At 44.8% G+C, this 16,269-nt stretch overlaps 1 protein-coding gene across 3 annotated transcripts in view; it reads right to left on the bottom strand.

Moving 5' to 3' along the window:
- Positions 1 to 10,281: 10,281 nt before the first annotated feature.
- The window catches only part of C7H2orf80 (chromosome 7 C2orf80 homolog), a 175,278-nt gene continuing 169,290 nt past the window's right edge, over positions 10,282 to 16,269 (bottom strand). For all 3 annotated transcript variants that reach the window (XM_063932718.1, XM_063932717.1, XM_063932719.1), the window contains 2 exons: positions 12,569 to 12,648; positions 10,282 to 10,472 (listed from right to left, as the gene is read on the bottom strand). In XM_063932718.1, coding sequence (XP_063788788.1) covers positions 10,389 to 10,472; positions 12,569 to 12,648 — 164 coding nt within the window. In that variant the 3' untranslated portion in view covers positions 10,282 to 10,388. The remainder of the gene's footprint in view (positions 10,473 to 12,568; positions 12,649 to 16,269) is intronic.

Raw genomic sequence — 16,269 nt, 5'->3', positions numbered from 1 at the left:
CTCAGTGGATTTGCTGGTCTGCTAATTATAGTGATTTACTAGCAGCCGTCCCTTATATACTTCACAGTTCACAACTATAGGCTAAAAAAAGTGCATAAAAAGCAATTGAGGCCCCTGTCCGCCAGTAGCGGGGATCGGGTCACTCTTTGCCTTGCAGGGTGTAGCGTGAGCTCTTTGTACAAACATCTAGTAGGGCTGGAGCCATTGTTGAAGGGATTTTCATCTCATTGTAGATTATCGTGTGGTGTGTCCATCAGCTGTGTCACGCTGCAGCAATAGAAACATCATTGCACGACAGATCACATGCAGAGCCAGGCATGTCCGGGTGTCAGGGTGTACCACAGGCCGGGAATCATTTATTATATTGGGGCGCCTCCCAATTGTATCAGACAGAATAAGAATAAGAATACTTTATTGTCATTAACAAGAAAGACAAATGAAATGTCAATGAAATTTTCCAATAAACATCCTGCACAATAAAACAAACAACAAAACACGTCTTACTTATAAATTATCTCATTTCGTTAAGCCGTTTAGTGCACGTATAGCTGTTGGAAAATAACTATTAAGCATACATTTTGTATGTGTACGTACACTTCTAAAACGTTTTTGTGATGGTAATCTCTCAAATACTGAGTAATTTGGATGAATGGAATCTGCCATTATCCTTCTAGTTCTTTTTAACGGGTGTAGTATGGTATGCCGGCGGCCAGGTTCCCGGCGACCAGCATACCGGCGCCGGAAGCCCGACCGCCGGCATACCGACAGCGTGGCGAGCGCAAATGAGCCCCTTGGGGGCTCGCTGCGCTCACCACGCAGTGGGCACGGTGGCGCACTACGCGCGCCACGCTATTTTATTCTCCCTCCAGGGGGGTCGTGGACCCCCACGAGGGAGAAAAAGTGTCGGTATGTCGGCTGTCGGGATTCCGGCACCGGTATACTGTGCGCCGGGATCCCGACAGTCGGCATACTGAAGACCACCCCTTTTTAACACTCTCTTTTCATAAAAGTCATGTACACATGGTAGGGACAAACCGATGACCCTGCCCGCAGTTCTGACCACACGTTCCAGGGAAATCGTCTCAGCCACAGTATAGTTTCCATACCATACTGTTACCCCGTAAGTCAGAACACTCTCTACTATACTGCGATAAAACCTAATCAGCATATCTGTACTCAAACAAGCAGCTTTAAGTCATCTTAAGAAAAAGAGGCGCTGCTGCGCCTTCTTAACTAAGAAGGTACAGTTAAAAGACCAGGTTAGGTCTCTGGAAATATAAAGGACCAGGGGGATGCTGGGAAGTGGGTGGTCCAGTGTGCAGTGTGTCTGGAGTTGGTGATGGAATAAACAGCACAGCAGTGAACTCACATGTCTCTGTGTCCTGATGACTGGATTTACAAACATATGAACAAAACATGGTGTCAGAAGAAGTTTAACTTGGACTGCTAGTGCTCTCAGAGTGTGAAAGAGTGAGTAACCATGGATAAACTGGCTCCTCCAACCGGCATGCTGATGTCTGGTAACTTGTCTGAAAACTGGAAAAGATTTAAGCAAAGGTTTAATATATATCTTGCTGCATGTGGAGCTGATACAGAGGCTGACAAAACGAAGGCATCCATTTTCCTCCATGTGATAGGAGAGGATGTGCTGGACATTTATAATAGTTTTCAGTTTGCTGAGGGGCAGAATATGGTGCTATCTTCTATAATGCAAAAGTTTGAAGATTACTTTGTGCCAAGGAAAAATGTGACATATGAAAGATATGTTTTTCACATGTGATCAGAAGTCTGTAGATGGATTTGATCAGTATGTTACAGAGCTGCAATCACTCAGTAAAACCTGTGAGTTTGGTGATTTAAAGGATTCACTGATTAGAGATCGTATTGTCTGTGGAATACCTGATAATGGACTCAGAGAGAGACTGCTGAGAGAGCAAGACCTAACACTAGAAAAGGCAGTGACTATGTGCAGATCTGCAGAAATAACTAGATTTCAAGCCAAAACGTTACACAAGGAAGCTGATGCTGATGTACATGTAGTGCAGGCAACAGAGCCAAGCAAACTTCCATTCTCAAGAATGAAGCAGTCTAAGCCACAGTCTAATAAGGAAATGTGTAGTAGATGTCGAAATGCTCACAATCCTAAAATGTGCCCTGCTTATGGTAAAACATGCATGAAATGTGGTAGACTTAATCACTTTGCCAAATGCTGTAAACTGAAAAGGGAAACAACCAATGTGCATGCTGTTAAACAAACAGAGGAATTCTTTGTGGATTGCATTGAACTTTGCAGTGCAGATAAGAAAGAATGGATTGTCCCTTTAATTGTGAACGAGATTGTCATTCCCTTTAAGCTTGATACTGGCGCGCAGGTGAATTTAATATCGTTTCAAGACTATAAGACTTTTAGAGTAAAACCTAAAATTCATCCAGCCAAAGTGAAAGTTACAGAGTACACTGGGGAGGAAATTCCTGTGAAAGGTACATGCTTAGTAACTCTGAAATATAAGGGACAACAGTTTAAAACATCTCTACTGATTGTGGATAAAAATGTGCAACCGATTCTAGGATTAAGTTCCTGTGAGAAACTAAGCTTGCTAAAGAAAGTTTTTCTGGTGACATCACAAGTAGAAGATGACTGCAAATCAATGTTTACAGAATACAGAGACTTGTTTGAAGGTCTAGGTTGTTTGCCTGGAGAGCATAAAATAAATATAGACACGCAAGTTTCTTCAGTGATACACCCCTGTAGAAAAGTGCCGTTTGCGCTGAGAGAAAAACTGAAACAAGAGTTAAATCGTATGGAAGCCTTGGGTGTGATACAGAAAGTTGATGAGCCTACTGAATGGGTAAGCTCCTTAGTAATTGTTGAAAAGAAAAATGGACAACTCAGAATATGTCTAGACCCCAGAGATTTAAACAAAGCTATTAAACGAGAACATTTCAAACTACCAACCAGAGATGAAATCATGTCGCAATTTGCGGGAGCAAAATGGTTCAGTAAATTGGACGCATCTTCAGGATTCTGGCAAATGAAGCTAGATGAGGTCAGCTCAAAGCTTTGTACATTTAATACACCAGAAGGTCGATACAGATTTCTTCGACTACCATATGGAATATTGTCTGCTCCAGAAGTTTATCACAAAAAGATACACATGATTTTTGAACATATTCCAGGTGTTGAAACAATGATGGATGACATTATTGTCTGGGGATCTACAAAGGAGGAACATGATTCTAGATTGAGACAAGTAATGGAACTTGATTTGTATAACAAAAACTGTTGTTCCGCAACAGGTAAATAAAACAGACTCTGCCACTACCAGGGATTAGTCTGTATGCCGGCAATAACAATAATTCACTATTAAGTGAGATCAATCTGCCGGTGGTGCACCCAGAGTCAGTGAACTGAATATTGAAAAAAAGAGAAGAGAAAAGAAAGACTCTGTGTTGGGGCACTCTTATATGTAAAAATTATCAATGTTAAAACTTAACTTTTATTGCAATATTTATATAAAATAAATGTGACTTTATTTAAAAGGTATACAGAAAATTAGCATTCTAGTTGTTTTTGCCTATGCAACAATTTATTTTGTTATTGTGCATGGAAGTTAGATTACTTAGTGCCTGGGTGAAATTATACTGACAGTTATATTAGGTAACAACCAATCTATCTTTACACAATTTTTAGACCGGTTAATAATCCCGCCTGGAGGTGCCTTTCTTATAGGTCCTTAGAAATACCTGTCATTTTTTTGTTTGAAAAAATGTTGCCTATATTGGTTAGAGCACCCTCTGCAATAATATCAAGCAAGGGGTTACCATAAGGCATTTTATTACAGCTGCTATTTGAAGTAGAAGAAAATTTTTCTTGAAATCTATGGCAAATATTTATACTTAGAAGACAAATTGCCTGTTTTAGCTGGCAAATCAATTGTAGGCCAACTGTGAGATAAGAATATTACACAGTAATCAGAAATAAAGTGTAAAGATTAAAGAGATAGCTTCCTTCTGCTTTTCAGGGCGACGTGGTATCGGATCAAGGTGTAAAACCAGACCCAAGGAAAATATCAGCCATAGTGAACATGGAACGTCCTAACAACAAAGACGATGTCAGAAGATTCCTAGGAATGATTACTAACTTAGGAAAGTTTATTTCTCAACTCTCTGAACGAACAGCCTCTCTTAGATGGTTGTTGGACAAAGATAACGAGTGGATGTGGTCACATGAACAAGAAAAAAGTTGGCAAAACTTGAAACAGATCATTACAGAGCAACCAGTGCTAAAATTCTTTGATCCTGCGAAAAGAATAAGAATTTCAGCAGATGCTTTGCAATTTGGCCTAGGCTCAGTGTTGTTACAAGAACATGAGGATACATGGCAACCAGTAATCTATGCATCAAGAGCACTGACAAGTGCTGAAACAAGGTATGCTCAGATAGAAAAAGAACTTCTAGCGATCACATATGCATGTGAGCGATTTCATCAGTTTGTATATGGTCAAGCATTTACAGTGGAAACTGACCACCAGCCATTGGTAGCTATCATGACTAAATCATTACATGACTGTCCCATGAGAATTCAACGAATGCTTATCAGACTACAGAAATATGATGTACACTTGCTGTACTGTCCCGGCAAATACATGTACATTGCTGATACACTTTCTCGTGCTGTGGACAAAAGTGAAGGTTCCAAAAGTCTGATGGATGAAGAGATAGAAGCCTATGTTAATTTGATCGTAGCTTCTCTACCAGTGTCTCTTGCAAGACAAGAACAGATTAGGAAAGAAACTGAGACAGATGACACAATGAAAGTGTTGAGAGATATCATTCTGAAAGGTTGGCCAGCAGAAAAACATGCGTGATCTTACAGTTGTCGATGGTATTATTTACAAAGGCAATAGGTTTGTCATACCTGCACGACTAAGAAAAACTATGCTGTGCAAGATACATGAAGGCCACTTAGGAGAAGAAAAATGTAAGCGGAGAGCACGTGAAGTTATGTATTGGCCAAACATGAACCAAGACATAGCACAGACTACAGCTACATGTGAATTATGTCTAACGTATAGACCAAAACAACAAGTCAAGCCACTGAGTCCTCACGCAGTGCCAGAGAGACCGTACCAGAAAGTTGGCGCAGATTTGTTTGATTGTAATGGGAAAACGTACAATGTCGTGACTGATTATTACTCTAACTACCCTGAGGTGAAGACACTACATACAACTACTAGTATAGCCGTAATCAATTGCATGAAGTCAATCTTTGCAAGACATGGTGTTTCTATAGAAGTGTTCACTGACAATGGTCCTCAGTTTTCCAGTGCTGAATTTAGACAATTTGCTGATGAGTGGGAATTTGTCCATACTACGTCAAGTCCCCACTATCCACGCTCAAATGGGTTGGTGGAAAGTTCAGTAAAAACTGTAAAGAGTCTCATGAAAAAAGCTCAAGAAGGTAAAGAACATTTCTACAAAAGTCTTTTAATCTACCGCAGTACACCTTTACAGAATGGACTTTCTCCTGCACAAATGCTGATGGGAAGGAGGATTAGTGCAAATCTCCAGATACATGATGAACTGCTTAATACACATAACTCAGCGTTGATCAGACTGAGTAAGGAACGTCAACAGGCGAAACAGAAACTGTTCCATGACAGGCGAGCAAAAAGCTTATCTGATCTAAAATCGGGTGACCAAGTCCATCTCAGAGATCACAAGAAAGGTATTTGGGTGCAGAAAGGTATTGTGCAAGCACAAGAAGCACCAAGATCTTATACTATACGTACAGAGCGTGGAACGGAAGTAAGAAGAAATTGGGTGGATTTAAGATCTCAACCTAACCATAATAAAGACAACATGACTGAATAATACCCTTCATCTGACATGTATGTTGATCCTGATAATGGTGAACAAACCACGATTCTAGAAAGGTCCAACATGGTCGATGAAACACAGACTGTGTATGAAAGACCCAAAAGGGAAATACGCAGACCTGAGAGACTCATTGAAAGATGTTCTTAATATGACGTTGTTAATTGATGCATTGAAGCATATAGGGCTTATCTTTAAAGAAAAGAGGATGTGATGTTAGTGTATTAGAATGCTTAATATTTGTAGACACTCCCTTACTAACATGTGTAAGCCTGAATCTTCAGTGATGGTGCCTAGGACCAGGGGGATGCTGGGAAGTGGGTGGTCCAGTGTGCAGTGTGTCTGGAGTTGGTGATGGAATAAACAGCACAGCAGTGAACTCACATGTCTCTGTGTCCTGGTGACTGGATTTACAAACATATGAACAAACCCCCCCCCCCCCTCCCTCTCTGTGCCACTGATTCCAGCCTATCACTAACCCCAGGGAAGCCATCGGGGGGGGGGGGGACTGTGGGACTGGTGTCCCGGGCCCTTACAGAGAGGGGGGCCCACCCCTGGCTCCTAGCACCAATACCTGGAGAGCTGCACCAGTCTGTGAAACAACAGCGCGTTGATGCACAAGGAGAACTTCTTAAAACAAGCCTTCAACTGCGCATCAGCTCTCTGTGAACCATTCCTGTAGGGCCGCAACACTCCAACTATATGCAATATCTCAATATATGACATCACACAGGGGCGGAGAATCTTTTTTTTTGTCAGGCCCCACAATTTCTGATGGCAGCCCTGACAAACCCTACTTGCAGCATAACTCAAACCCTAATTCCATGTGTAGACATTTCTAATGTCAACATGAACACGTCAACATAAAATAAATTGTTAGAACTCACATGTAGATAAGGGACAGGATTTCAGATAAGCATGATGGTACAGATAGGACCTTGGTCACCATCTCCTAGCTGTGGGAGCTCATGGGACACGATGTGAGACCAGAAGGGGACAGTAGGGCTTCAACTACAAAGGGCAATTGGAGCTCTTGAGCCATTATCACGGGTGTCCATGCATCATGCAGTCACTTACTGTCATTTCTAAGCAGTAGCGGATCTTGCCATGGGCAAGCAGGACTTTTGCCCAGGGCCCCGCCTTCCGGAGGGCGCCGGCGCCATCCAGAGGGCGCCACACCATGGCAAGATTCGCTACTGCTGTGCCCCCCTCTGCCCGCTGTGTTCCCCGCTGGTCCCACTGGTTCCTCACTGTGAAGGGAACTAGACGTTACGCGTCTAGTTTCCCTTCGTGGAGAGGACTATTGCTGTGCGGTGCGCAATGACGTCATCGCGCACCACACAGCATTGTGGGACTGACAGACACTAGGGGTCATAATTGACCTCTAGTGTCTGTTTATGCCAGATCCGAGGACAGGAGCGGCGCCGGCGGAGGTCTGCAGCGGTCGGGAGCGGGGATAGTAAGTATACATTTTTTTCTATTTTTTTCTTTTTCAGCGGCGCTACTCTACTGTACAGAGGTCGTAACTGACCATGCCCCCTGTATGAAGTCACGCCCCTATTTTCCGCCTGGGGCGCCAAAAGGGCAAGAACCGGCCCTGTTTCTAAGCTATTCTCCCCTTGACATGCACATATGAATATTACCGGTGAAGTTTCCATAGGTGTCACCATTTCTGTTACTGGTCTTAGTAATCTCAGTTGCTCTCTTGCACATGTATTACTTTGTATATCTTGCCAGGGACATCATAGACAGAGGAGGGAGGGTTGGGGGGAGGGGAGCATGGAGAGAGATAGCACAGGACCGTAGGAGGGGCGTGTTATATTTTTTTCTAATTAGTTCCCTTGACTGGGCGTGTAGGAGCCCGGGTGCATTGCTTTTCCCTGCGCGTACACTGCTGTCAGGGTGGCCTGATGATGAATATACAGTATGCTTTTACCATGCAAGTGATGTCACTATATGTTGTAACTGCTGCGGATAGTATCGATGTAAACCATGATCTCTGGTGGCATTGCTTATAATCAGGAAATCCTGCGTACTATATGGAATAATACACCCGCACTGTAAGTCATTATGGGCATTAAGAGTCCCTTCAGATTTCTGTGACCTTTGAACTGCAATCTCACACTTCTATCTGCTCACAGATCTCCTTAGTGACTTCTGCAATCAGTATAACTGTTATCCCGTATGAGTGTACACAGGATATACAGATGGAGCCATCTTTATCTTGACCTTTAATAGGATTAACTGACCCAGGGCAGTCGGACTTAATCCCCTGATGTATTGTTCTCTCTGTATTGTATTGCAGCTGAGGACAATAGATGAAGGGTTTGTGCTAATAAACCATGGTGTGCCTAGGTGCAGCAGAGAAGCCAAGATGATCGTGGCTCCATCTGTATGAGCATGAAAAGTAACGATGGACCCTTCTATAGCAGCATCCCACTGCACGCTTGCCCCTGCTGGGGAGATAACGCGCGTGCACAGGTCGCACAGCCATTCACTGAGGATGCAGAGAATAAGTCAATAGCGAATGATTGGCATATCTTATATAATAAAAGAAACCGCAATCATTTCTCAAAACAGACATAAAATAATCAAATAGTTACAGTTCGGAAAGTTCATTAAATCAATAAAAGAAAGCAGACAATGGGCCGGATTCTGAACAAAGCACAGAGGTTGCAATTCCGGACGCTTCCAGCAATTGGCAATCCATGAGAAAACCAATCTGTATCTGGAGTGGAATGAATCTGTGTGACGTCACCGTCCCCTGCGCTGCGCATATGCTCTAGCCGCATCCTGAGTTGGATGCCTCTCCCCGTCAAAGGCGCAGTATGAGGTGTACTTGCTATAAGCAGACATAAGAATAGGAAATAATTGTCTGCCTCGCTAATTCAATTCCCTGTAGCCCTTGCAGCAAGGGCTGGCAGCCAGGTACGTCCAGGGCAGTAGAGAAACAATTTGACACGGGAACTGGCATGGGGGTGTGGTCTAACTGGGGGTGTGTCCACATCCACTGTTTTGCCAAGCCCCCATACCAGTTCCTGTTACCCTTGGGGCAAAACCAGGTAGTCCACGACCATAGAGAGCCACGCAGAGCCCAAGAATTGGCATGAGGGTTGTGGCCTAAGAGGGGGCATGTCCGCACCCATAAATATAAATTACATTTAAAAAAATATTAATTATGGAGGGGCCATTCAAATCGAAGGGGGGGGGAGGCAGAAAATGGCAACTGCTTACTATCTTGCTTGCTCTGGGAAGCGGGTCCATTTAAGGCTAAATTCTACCAGGCTAAAGGACCTCTGACGTCTCAACCATGTGACCCTCTACAGCAGGAGGAGGAGCAAGATGGGAGCCTGAGACTCCAAATGTACCTTCACGGATGATGAAGCTGCTAGCCCACCGACCTTGCTCCTCCCCCTGCCATCGCGGGTCACATGGTTGTGATGTCAGGGGTCCTTTAGCCCACTTGAAGATGGCAAGCCATAATGAAGGTCCCCAGTTCCCGGATGAAGGTTAGTATACCATTGGGGGAGGGGGCAGTAGACCTGGGACCCTACCGGTCCACTTCAGCAAGCCCAGGCCCAGGTAATAAGTACCCCCCACTCTCGGCGCTAGTGGGTTGAAGTTTTCCATACATTTGTACATACTAAATAACAAATATGCAAACAGTGGAAAATAGAAAATTGCTTACACTGACAATAAAACAATGCATTAAGCCAATCACACCGTACATTAGCCCTCATTCCGAGATGTTCGCTCGCAAGCTGCTTTTAGCAGCTTTGCACACGCTAAGCCGCCGCCTACTGGGAGTGAATCTTAGCTTATCAAAATTGCGAACGAAATATTCGCAATATTGCGAAAAGACTTCTCTGTGCAGTTTCTGAGTAGCTCGAGACTTACTCTTCCGATCAGTTCAGTGCTTGTCGTTCCTGGTTTGACGTGACAAACACCCAGCGTTCGCCCAGACACTCCCCCGTTTCTCCAGCCACTCCCGCGTTTTTCCCAGAAACGGTAGCGTTTTTTCAAACACTCCCATAAAACATCCAGTTTCCGCCCAGAAACACCCACTTCCTGTCAATCACACTCCGATCTCCAGAACGAAGAAAAAAACCTCGTAATGCTGTGAGTAAAATACCTAACTGCATAGCAAATTTACTTGGCGCAGTCGCAGTGCGAACATTGCGCATGCGCAATTAGTGGAAAATCGCTGCGATGCGAAGAAAATTACAGAGCGAACAACTCGGAATGACCACCATTAGGTCATGTAGAATATCTACTTTTCCAGGTATTATTGATAATGGCAATAAAAAAACCTGCTTTAAGTCTGTATATAATATATATGATCTTTTTGATATCAAGAATCCATAAAAAAAGAGGAAACTGGACAGAACACTCAGAGATAAGCAGTTACAAACATTGCACTGTAGTTTATAGGAATGCGGATTTTGAACAGTGATCTCTTGCAGAATTAAAGGGCAGCAAGATAAATATTAATAAACATATTTTCTGGATCTTCATGAGTTTAGATCACATTCAGCTGTAGCAATAGTGTCCTCTCCATTCTCAGATGTCGCTGATGTTTCTTCCCTTCCAGGATCCTATAATAAAGCAGCAGGAGACGTTACATGTACAGTATGCACTGTGGCTTCTCACACTGATGGAAATATTCTTCAGTTTACGTCAATTTCCTGTATTCGTTTCGTCGGTACAACTGATTAATGGTTGTCAATGGGGCTATTTCATACCTATATGTTCGCTATGGGTTATTTGCAGTTCTGTGATCACATAGTCGCTGCCCATAGGGGATTGTATTTTCACTTTGCAATTGTGCGAACGCATGTGTTGCAGAGCTGTACAAACAGATCTTGTGCAGTCCCCGAGTAGCCCAGGACTTACTCAGCCGCTGCGATCACATCAGCCTGTCCGGGACCGGAAACTGACGTCAGGAACCCTCCTTGCCAACGCTTGGACACGCCTGCGTTTTTCCAGACACTCCCTGAAAACAGTCAGTTGCCACCCACAAACGGCTTCTTCCTGTCAATCTCCTTGCGGACACGCGTGTGAATGGAATCTTCGCACAAACCCATCGCTGAGCGGTGATCCGCTTTGTACCCGTGCGACGTGCCTGCGCATTGCGGTGGAAACGCATGCGCAGTTTAGACCTGATCGTCCGCTGCTGTACGAAAACGCAGCCTAGCGATCAGGTCTGAATTAGGCCCGGTGTTCAACCAAATGGATCATTATAATGTTCAACCAAATCGATCATTATAAAAGTCAATTCATTATAAATATACGGGATGCGGTCAGGATCCCAACAGACAGATTACCGTCAGCGGGATCCCGACTGTCAGAATCTTGATGGATCCTGACAGTAAGTACTGGGGATAGGGTTAGAGGAGGGTTAGGGTTAGGCCGCGGGAGGGGTGGATTAGAGATAGGGTTAAAACTCTTGCTAGGATCTGTTGGGATTTTGACCCTCGGGAGGACACTGTCAGTGCAGAACATCTTATGAAGAAGAACACATGTTATCTGTATGTGCATCATCAGGCGTGTGACATACATGACAAGATGTATCACGACACTCTTGGCAAACACTATTCACACTAACAGGTTGAAGCCCAACAACACTGGGGGTTACATTTAATAAGCACTGACTTGATGAAACTGACGCTTCTTGTTTAAAAAGGAAATTTAAACAGCAATATTATACAAAGCAAAGCAAGCCGCTGCTTAGCAAATTTACCCCTTGAAAATGGAAAGTCTGAAAAGGTAAGTACTAGATAGTACAACCCGGGTTTGGGTTGAAGATTTTAAAATTAAAATCTTCAGTGATTCCCCCCCCCCCCCCCCCAATGGACCCGCCCAGCCCACCCCAGCCTACACAAATACTCACCATTCTAGACAGGAGGGTGGGAGGGTTCACTGGTTGTGGATGGCAATGTGCACGGGCGGCTGGCGTCAGACTGCGCAGTGTGACCTTTGACATTATGTCACCCTGCGCAGTACGCCCATCCGGGAGCAGAGGGAGCCGGGAGGGGAGAGCCGGGCAGCGTCTGAGTCTGCTGAAGAAGTTCAATGCTGCCCGGCACTGAAAAACACAGTGGACTGGCTAATCCCGAAGTTCCAATCCTGGGATTAAATCCAGGCCAATTTTTGGCCTATATCCCGGGTTCCCACCGATCCCGATCCTAGGATTGGCCACCATAGGTAGAACATACATATCTCACAAGTGGTTACATCTAGGAAAATTGCAAAATAAATATGAAGGTCTATTATTTCTATGTAATGAACTTAACCCTTGTAAAAACAGTCTACAAGTGCATCCTGGCAGGGACATGACCATACAGGAATTTATGGTAGATAGTACAGGTACATCAAACCAACAATTTAATTCAGGAGGGTCTCTTTACAATGTGGCTGCCAGGAAGGTCTCTGCACAACGTGGCTACCAGTGGGTATTATACAATTTATTCTTGGATGGAATAATGATGAGAGTGTACAGTTCCCCTTAGGGAATGGTTGGTTATGCACTGTGCGCCTAATTCAGCTTCAGTAGGCAAAATTCAAAAAGTCAAAATAGTACAATTCATTAACAGGGTGCTAATTCTAAAAGTAGACAAACCCCCCCAGATATGACTGGACTCAGAACTACAGCGGATGGATCAACTTGTCCAAACAAATCTATGCGACTTACTATTTCCTCATCTGTAGCCAAAACATGGTTTTCTGGTGAATTGATTTCATTCCTGACAGTGGACTTGTACACTCTAGCACCTGAAAAAGACAAACACAGGGGCCACTGAGGAGTCGGTCATAACTGTGCTCCAAGTTCAGAGAGGAATATGATAGTCCTGCCAGAGCTTGGAGTTCACAGAGGAGGACAACAGTGTCCTGCATGTATGACAAGCCTGGATGTATGAGTGAAGCAGAGACCTCCCTGGATGTAAGAGGGAAGCTGAGGCCTCCCTGGGTGTATGAGGGAAGGATATACAACCCATGATGTATGAGTAAAGGAGAGACAAGCCAGGATGTATGAGTGAAACGGAGACCTCTCTGGATGTATGAGAGAAAGTTAAACCTCCCTGAATGTATGAGTGAAGCGGAGACATCCCTGGATGTATGAGATATGAGGAGGCCACCCCCGGATGTATGAGTGTAGCGGAGACCACCCTGGATGTATGAGAGAAACAAAGACCACCTTGGATGTATGAGAGAAGCAGATACTTCCTACTAGAATGCATCAGTTAAGCGAAGATTATCCTGGATGTATGAGAGAAGTGGAGACCACCATGTATGTTTGGGAAAAGCGGAGACCACCCTGAATGTATGAGTGAAGAGACTACCCTGGATGTATGAGAGAAGTGGAAACCACCATGAATGTATGAATAAAGCGCACACAGTGGATGTACAGTAGGAGAGAAGCGGAGGCCACCCTGAATGTATGAGAGAAGCGGAGACCCTTTGGATGTCTGAGTGAAGCGGAGACCACCCTGGATGTATGAGAGAAGCAGAGACTACCCTGGATGTATGAGTGATGCTGAAGCTACCCTGGATGTATGAGTGAAGCAGGGACCATCCTAGATGTATGAGAGTAGCCGAGACCATCCTGGATGTATGAGAGAAGCGAAGAGTACCCTGGATGTATGAGAGAAGCGGAGACCTCCTAGAATGTATGAGTGAAGCAGGACCCACCCTGGATGTACAGTATGAGAGAAGCAGAGATCACCCTGTATGTATGAGAGAAGCAGAGACACCCTGGATCTATGAGTGAAGCGGAGACCACCCCAGATGTGTGAGAGAAGCAGAGACCACCCTGGATGTATGAGTGAAGTGGAGACTACCCTGGATATATGAGACAAGCGGAGACCACCCTGAATATATGAGAGAAGCAGAAACCTTCTAGGATGTATCAGTGATGCAAAGACCATCCTGGATGTATGAGAGAAGTGGAGACCACCTTGGATGTATGAGAGAAGCAGAGACCTCCTAGGATACATCAGTGAAGCGAAGACTATCCTGGATGTATGAGAGAAGTGGAGACCACCATGGATGTATAACTGAAGTAGAGACTACATTGGATGTATGAGAGAAGTGGAAAAAAACATGGATGAATGAATAAAGCAGTGCCCACCCTGGATATATGAGAGAAGTAGTGACCTCCCTGGATGTATAAGAGAAGCAGTGACCTCCCTGCATATATGAGTGTAGTGAAGACCTCCTATGATGTATAAGTGAGGCGGAGACCCACCCTGGATGTACAGTTATCAGAGAAGCAGAGACCACCCTGAATGTATGAGAGAAGCGAGGACCACCCTGTATGTATGAGAGAAGCGGAGACCACTCTGGATGTATGAGAGAAGTGAAGACCACCCTGTATGTATGAGAGAAGCAGTGACACTCTGGATGTATGAGTGAAGCGGAGACCACCCTGGATGTATGAGGAAAGCAGAGACCACCCTGGATGTATGAGTGAAGCGGAGACCACCCTGGATGTATGAGAAAATCAGAGACCACCCTGGATGTATGAGTTAAGCGGAGACCTCCTAGAATGTATGAGTGAAGCGGAGACCCACCCTGGATGTACAGTATGAGAGAAGTGGAGACCACCCTGGATGTATGAGAGAAGCGGAGACATCCGTGGATATATGAGAGAAACAGAAACCTCCTTGGATGTATCAGTGAAGCAAAGATCATCCTGAATGTATGAGAGAAGTGAAGACCACATGGATGTATGGGAGAAGCGGAGACCACCCTGAATGTATGAGTGAAGCAAAGACTACCCTGGATGTATGAGAGAAGTGGAAACCACCATGGATGTATGAATAAAGCGGTGCCCACCCTGGATGTATGAGAGAAGTAGTGACCTCTCTGGATGTATGAGAGAAGCAGTGACCTCCCTGGATGTATGAGTGAAGCGGAGACCTCCTAGGATGTATAAGTGAAGCGGAGACCCACCCTGGATGTACAGTATGAGAGAAGCGGAGACCACCCCGAATGTATGAGAGAAGCGAAGACCACCTGTATGTATGAGAGAAGCGGAGACCACCCTGGATGTACAGTATGAGAGAAGCGGAGACCCACCTGGATGTACAGTATGAGAGAAGCGGAGACCACCGTGGATGTATGAGGGAAGCGGATACCACCCTGGATGTATGAGAGAAGGGGAGACATCCGTGGATATATAAGAGAAGCAGAAACCTCCTAGGATGTATCAGTGAAACGAAGACCATCCTGGATGTATGAGAGAAGTGGAGACCACCATGGATGTATGGGAGAAGTGGAAACCACCATGGATGTATGAATGTAGCGGAGACCACCCTGGATGTATGAGAGAAGCAGTGACCTCCTGCATGTATGAGTGAAACAAAGAACACTTTGGATGTATGAGAGAAGCAGAGACCTCCTAGAATGCATCAGTGAAGCGAAGACTATCCTGGATGTATGAGAGAAGTGGAGACCACCATGGATGTTTGGGAGAAGCGGAGACCACCCTGACTGTATGAGTGAAGAAGAGACTAACCTGGATGTATGAGAGAAGTGGAAAACACCATGAATGTATGAATAAAGCGGTGCACATTGTGGATGTATGAAAGACATAGTGACCTCCCTGGATGTATGAGAGAAGCAGTGACCTCCTAGGATGTATGAGAGAAGCGGAGACCTCCTAGGATGTATAAGTGAAGCGGAGACCCACCCTGGATGTACAGTATGAGAGAAGCGGAGACCACCCTGAATGTATGAGAGAAGCAAAGACCACCCTGTATGTATGAGAGTAGCGGAGACCACCCTGGATGTATGAGAGAAGCGAAGACCACCCTGGATGTATGAGAGAAGCGGAGACACCCTGGATGTATGAGTGAAGTGGAGACCACCTTGGATGTGTGAGAGAAGTGGAGACTACCCTGGATATATGAGAGAAGCGGAGACCACCCTGGATGTATGAGAGTAGCGAAGACATCCGTGGTTATATGTGAGAAGCAGAAACCTCCTAGGATGTATCAGTGAAGCGAAGACCATCCTGGATGTATAAGAGAAGTGGAGACCACCTTGGATGTATGAGAGAAGCAGAGACCTCCTAGGATGCAACAGTGAAGCGAAGACTATCCTGGATGTATGAGAGAAGTTGAAACCACCATGGATGTGTAAATAAAGCAGTACCCACCCTGGATGTATGAGAGAAGTAGTGAGTTCCCTGGATGTATGAGAGAAGCAGTGACCTCCCTGGATGTATGAGTGAAGCGAAGACCTCCTAAGATGTATAAGTGAAACAGAGACCCACCATGGATGTATAGTATGAGAGAAGTGGAGACCACCCTGAATGTATGAGAGAAGCGAAGACCACCCTGTATCTATGAGAGAAGCGGAGACCACCCTGGATGTATGAGAGAAGCAGAG

This window comes from Pseudophryne corroboree, chromosome 7 (assembly GCF_028390025.1).
Source record: "Pseudophryne corroboree isolate aPseCor3 chromosome 7, aPseCor3.hap2, whole genome shotgun sequence".
Classification (NCBI taxonomy): domain Eukaryota; kingdom Metazoa; phylum Chordata; class Amphibia; order Anura; family Myobatrachidae; genus Pseudophryne; species Pseudophryne corroboree.
Note: the sequence above shows the minus strand (reverse complement) of the source record. Positions and strands in the feature narration are given on the sequence as shown.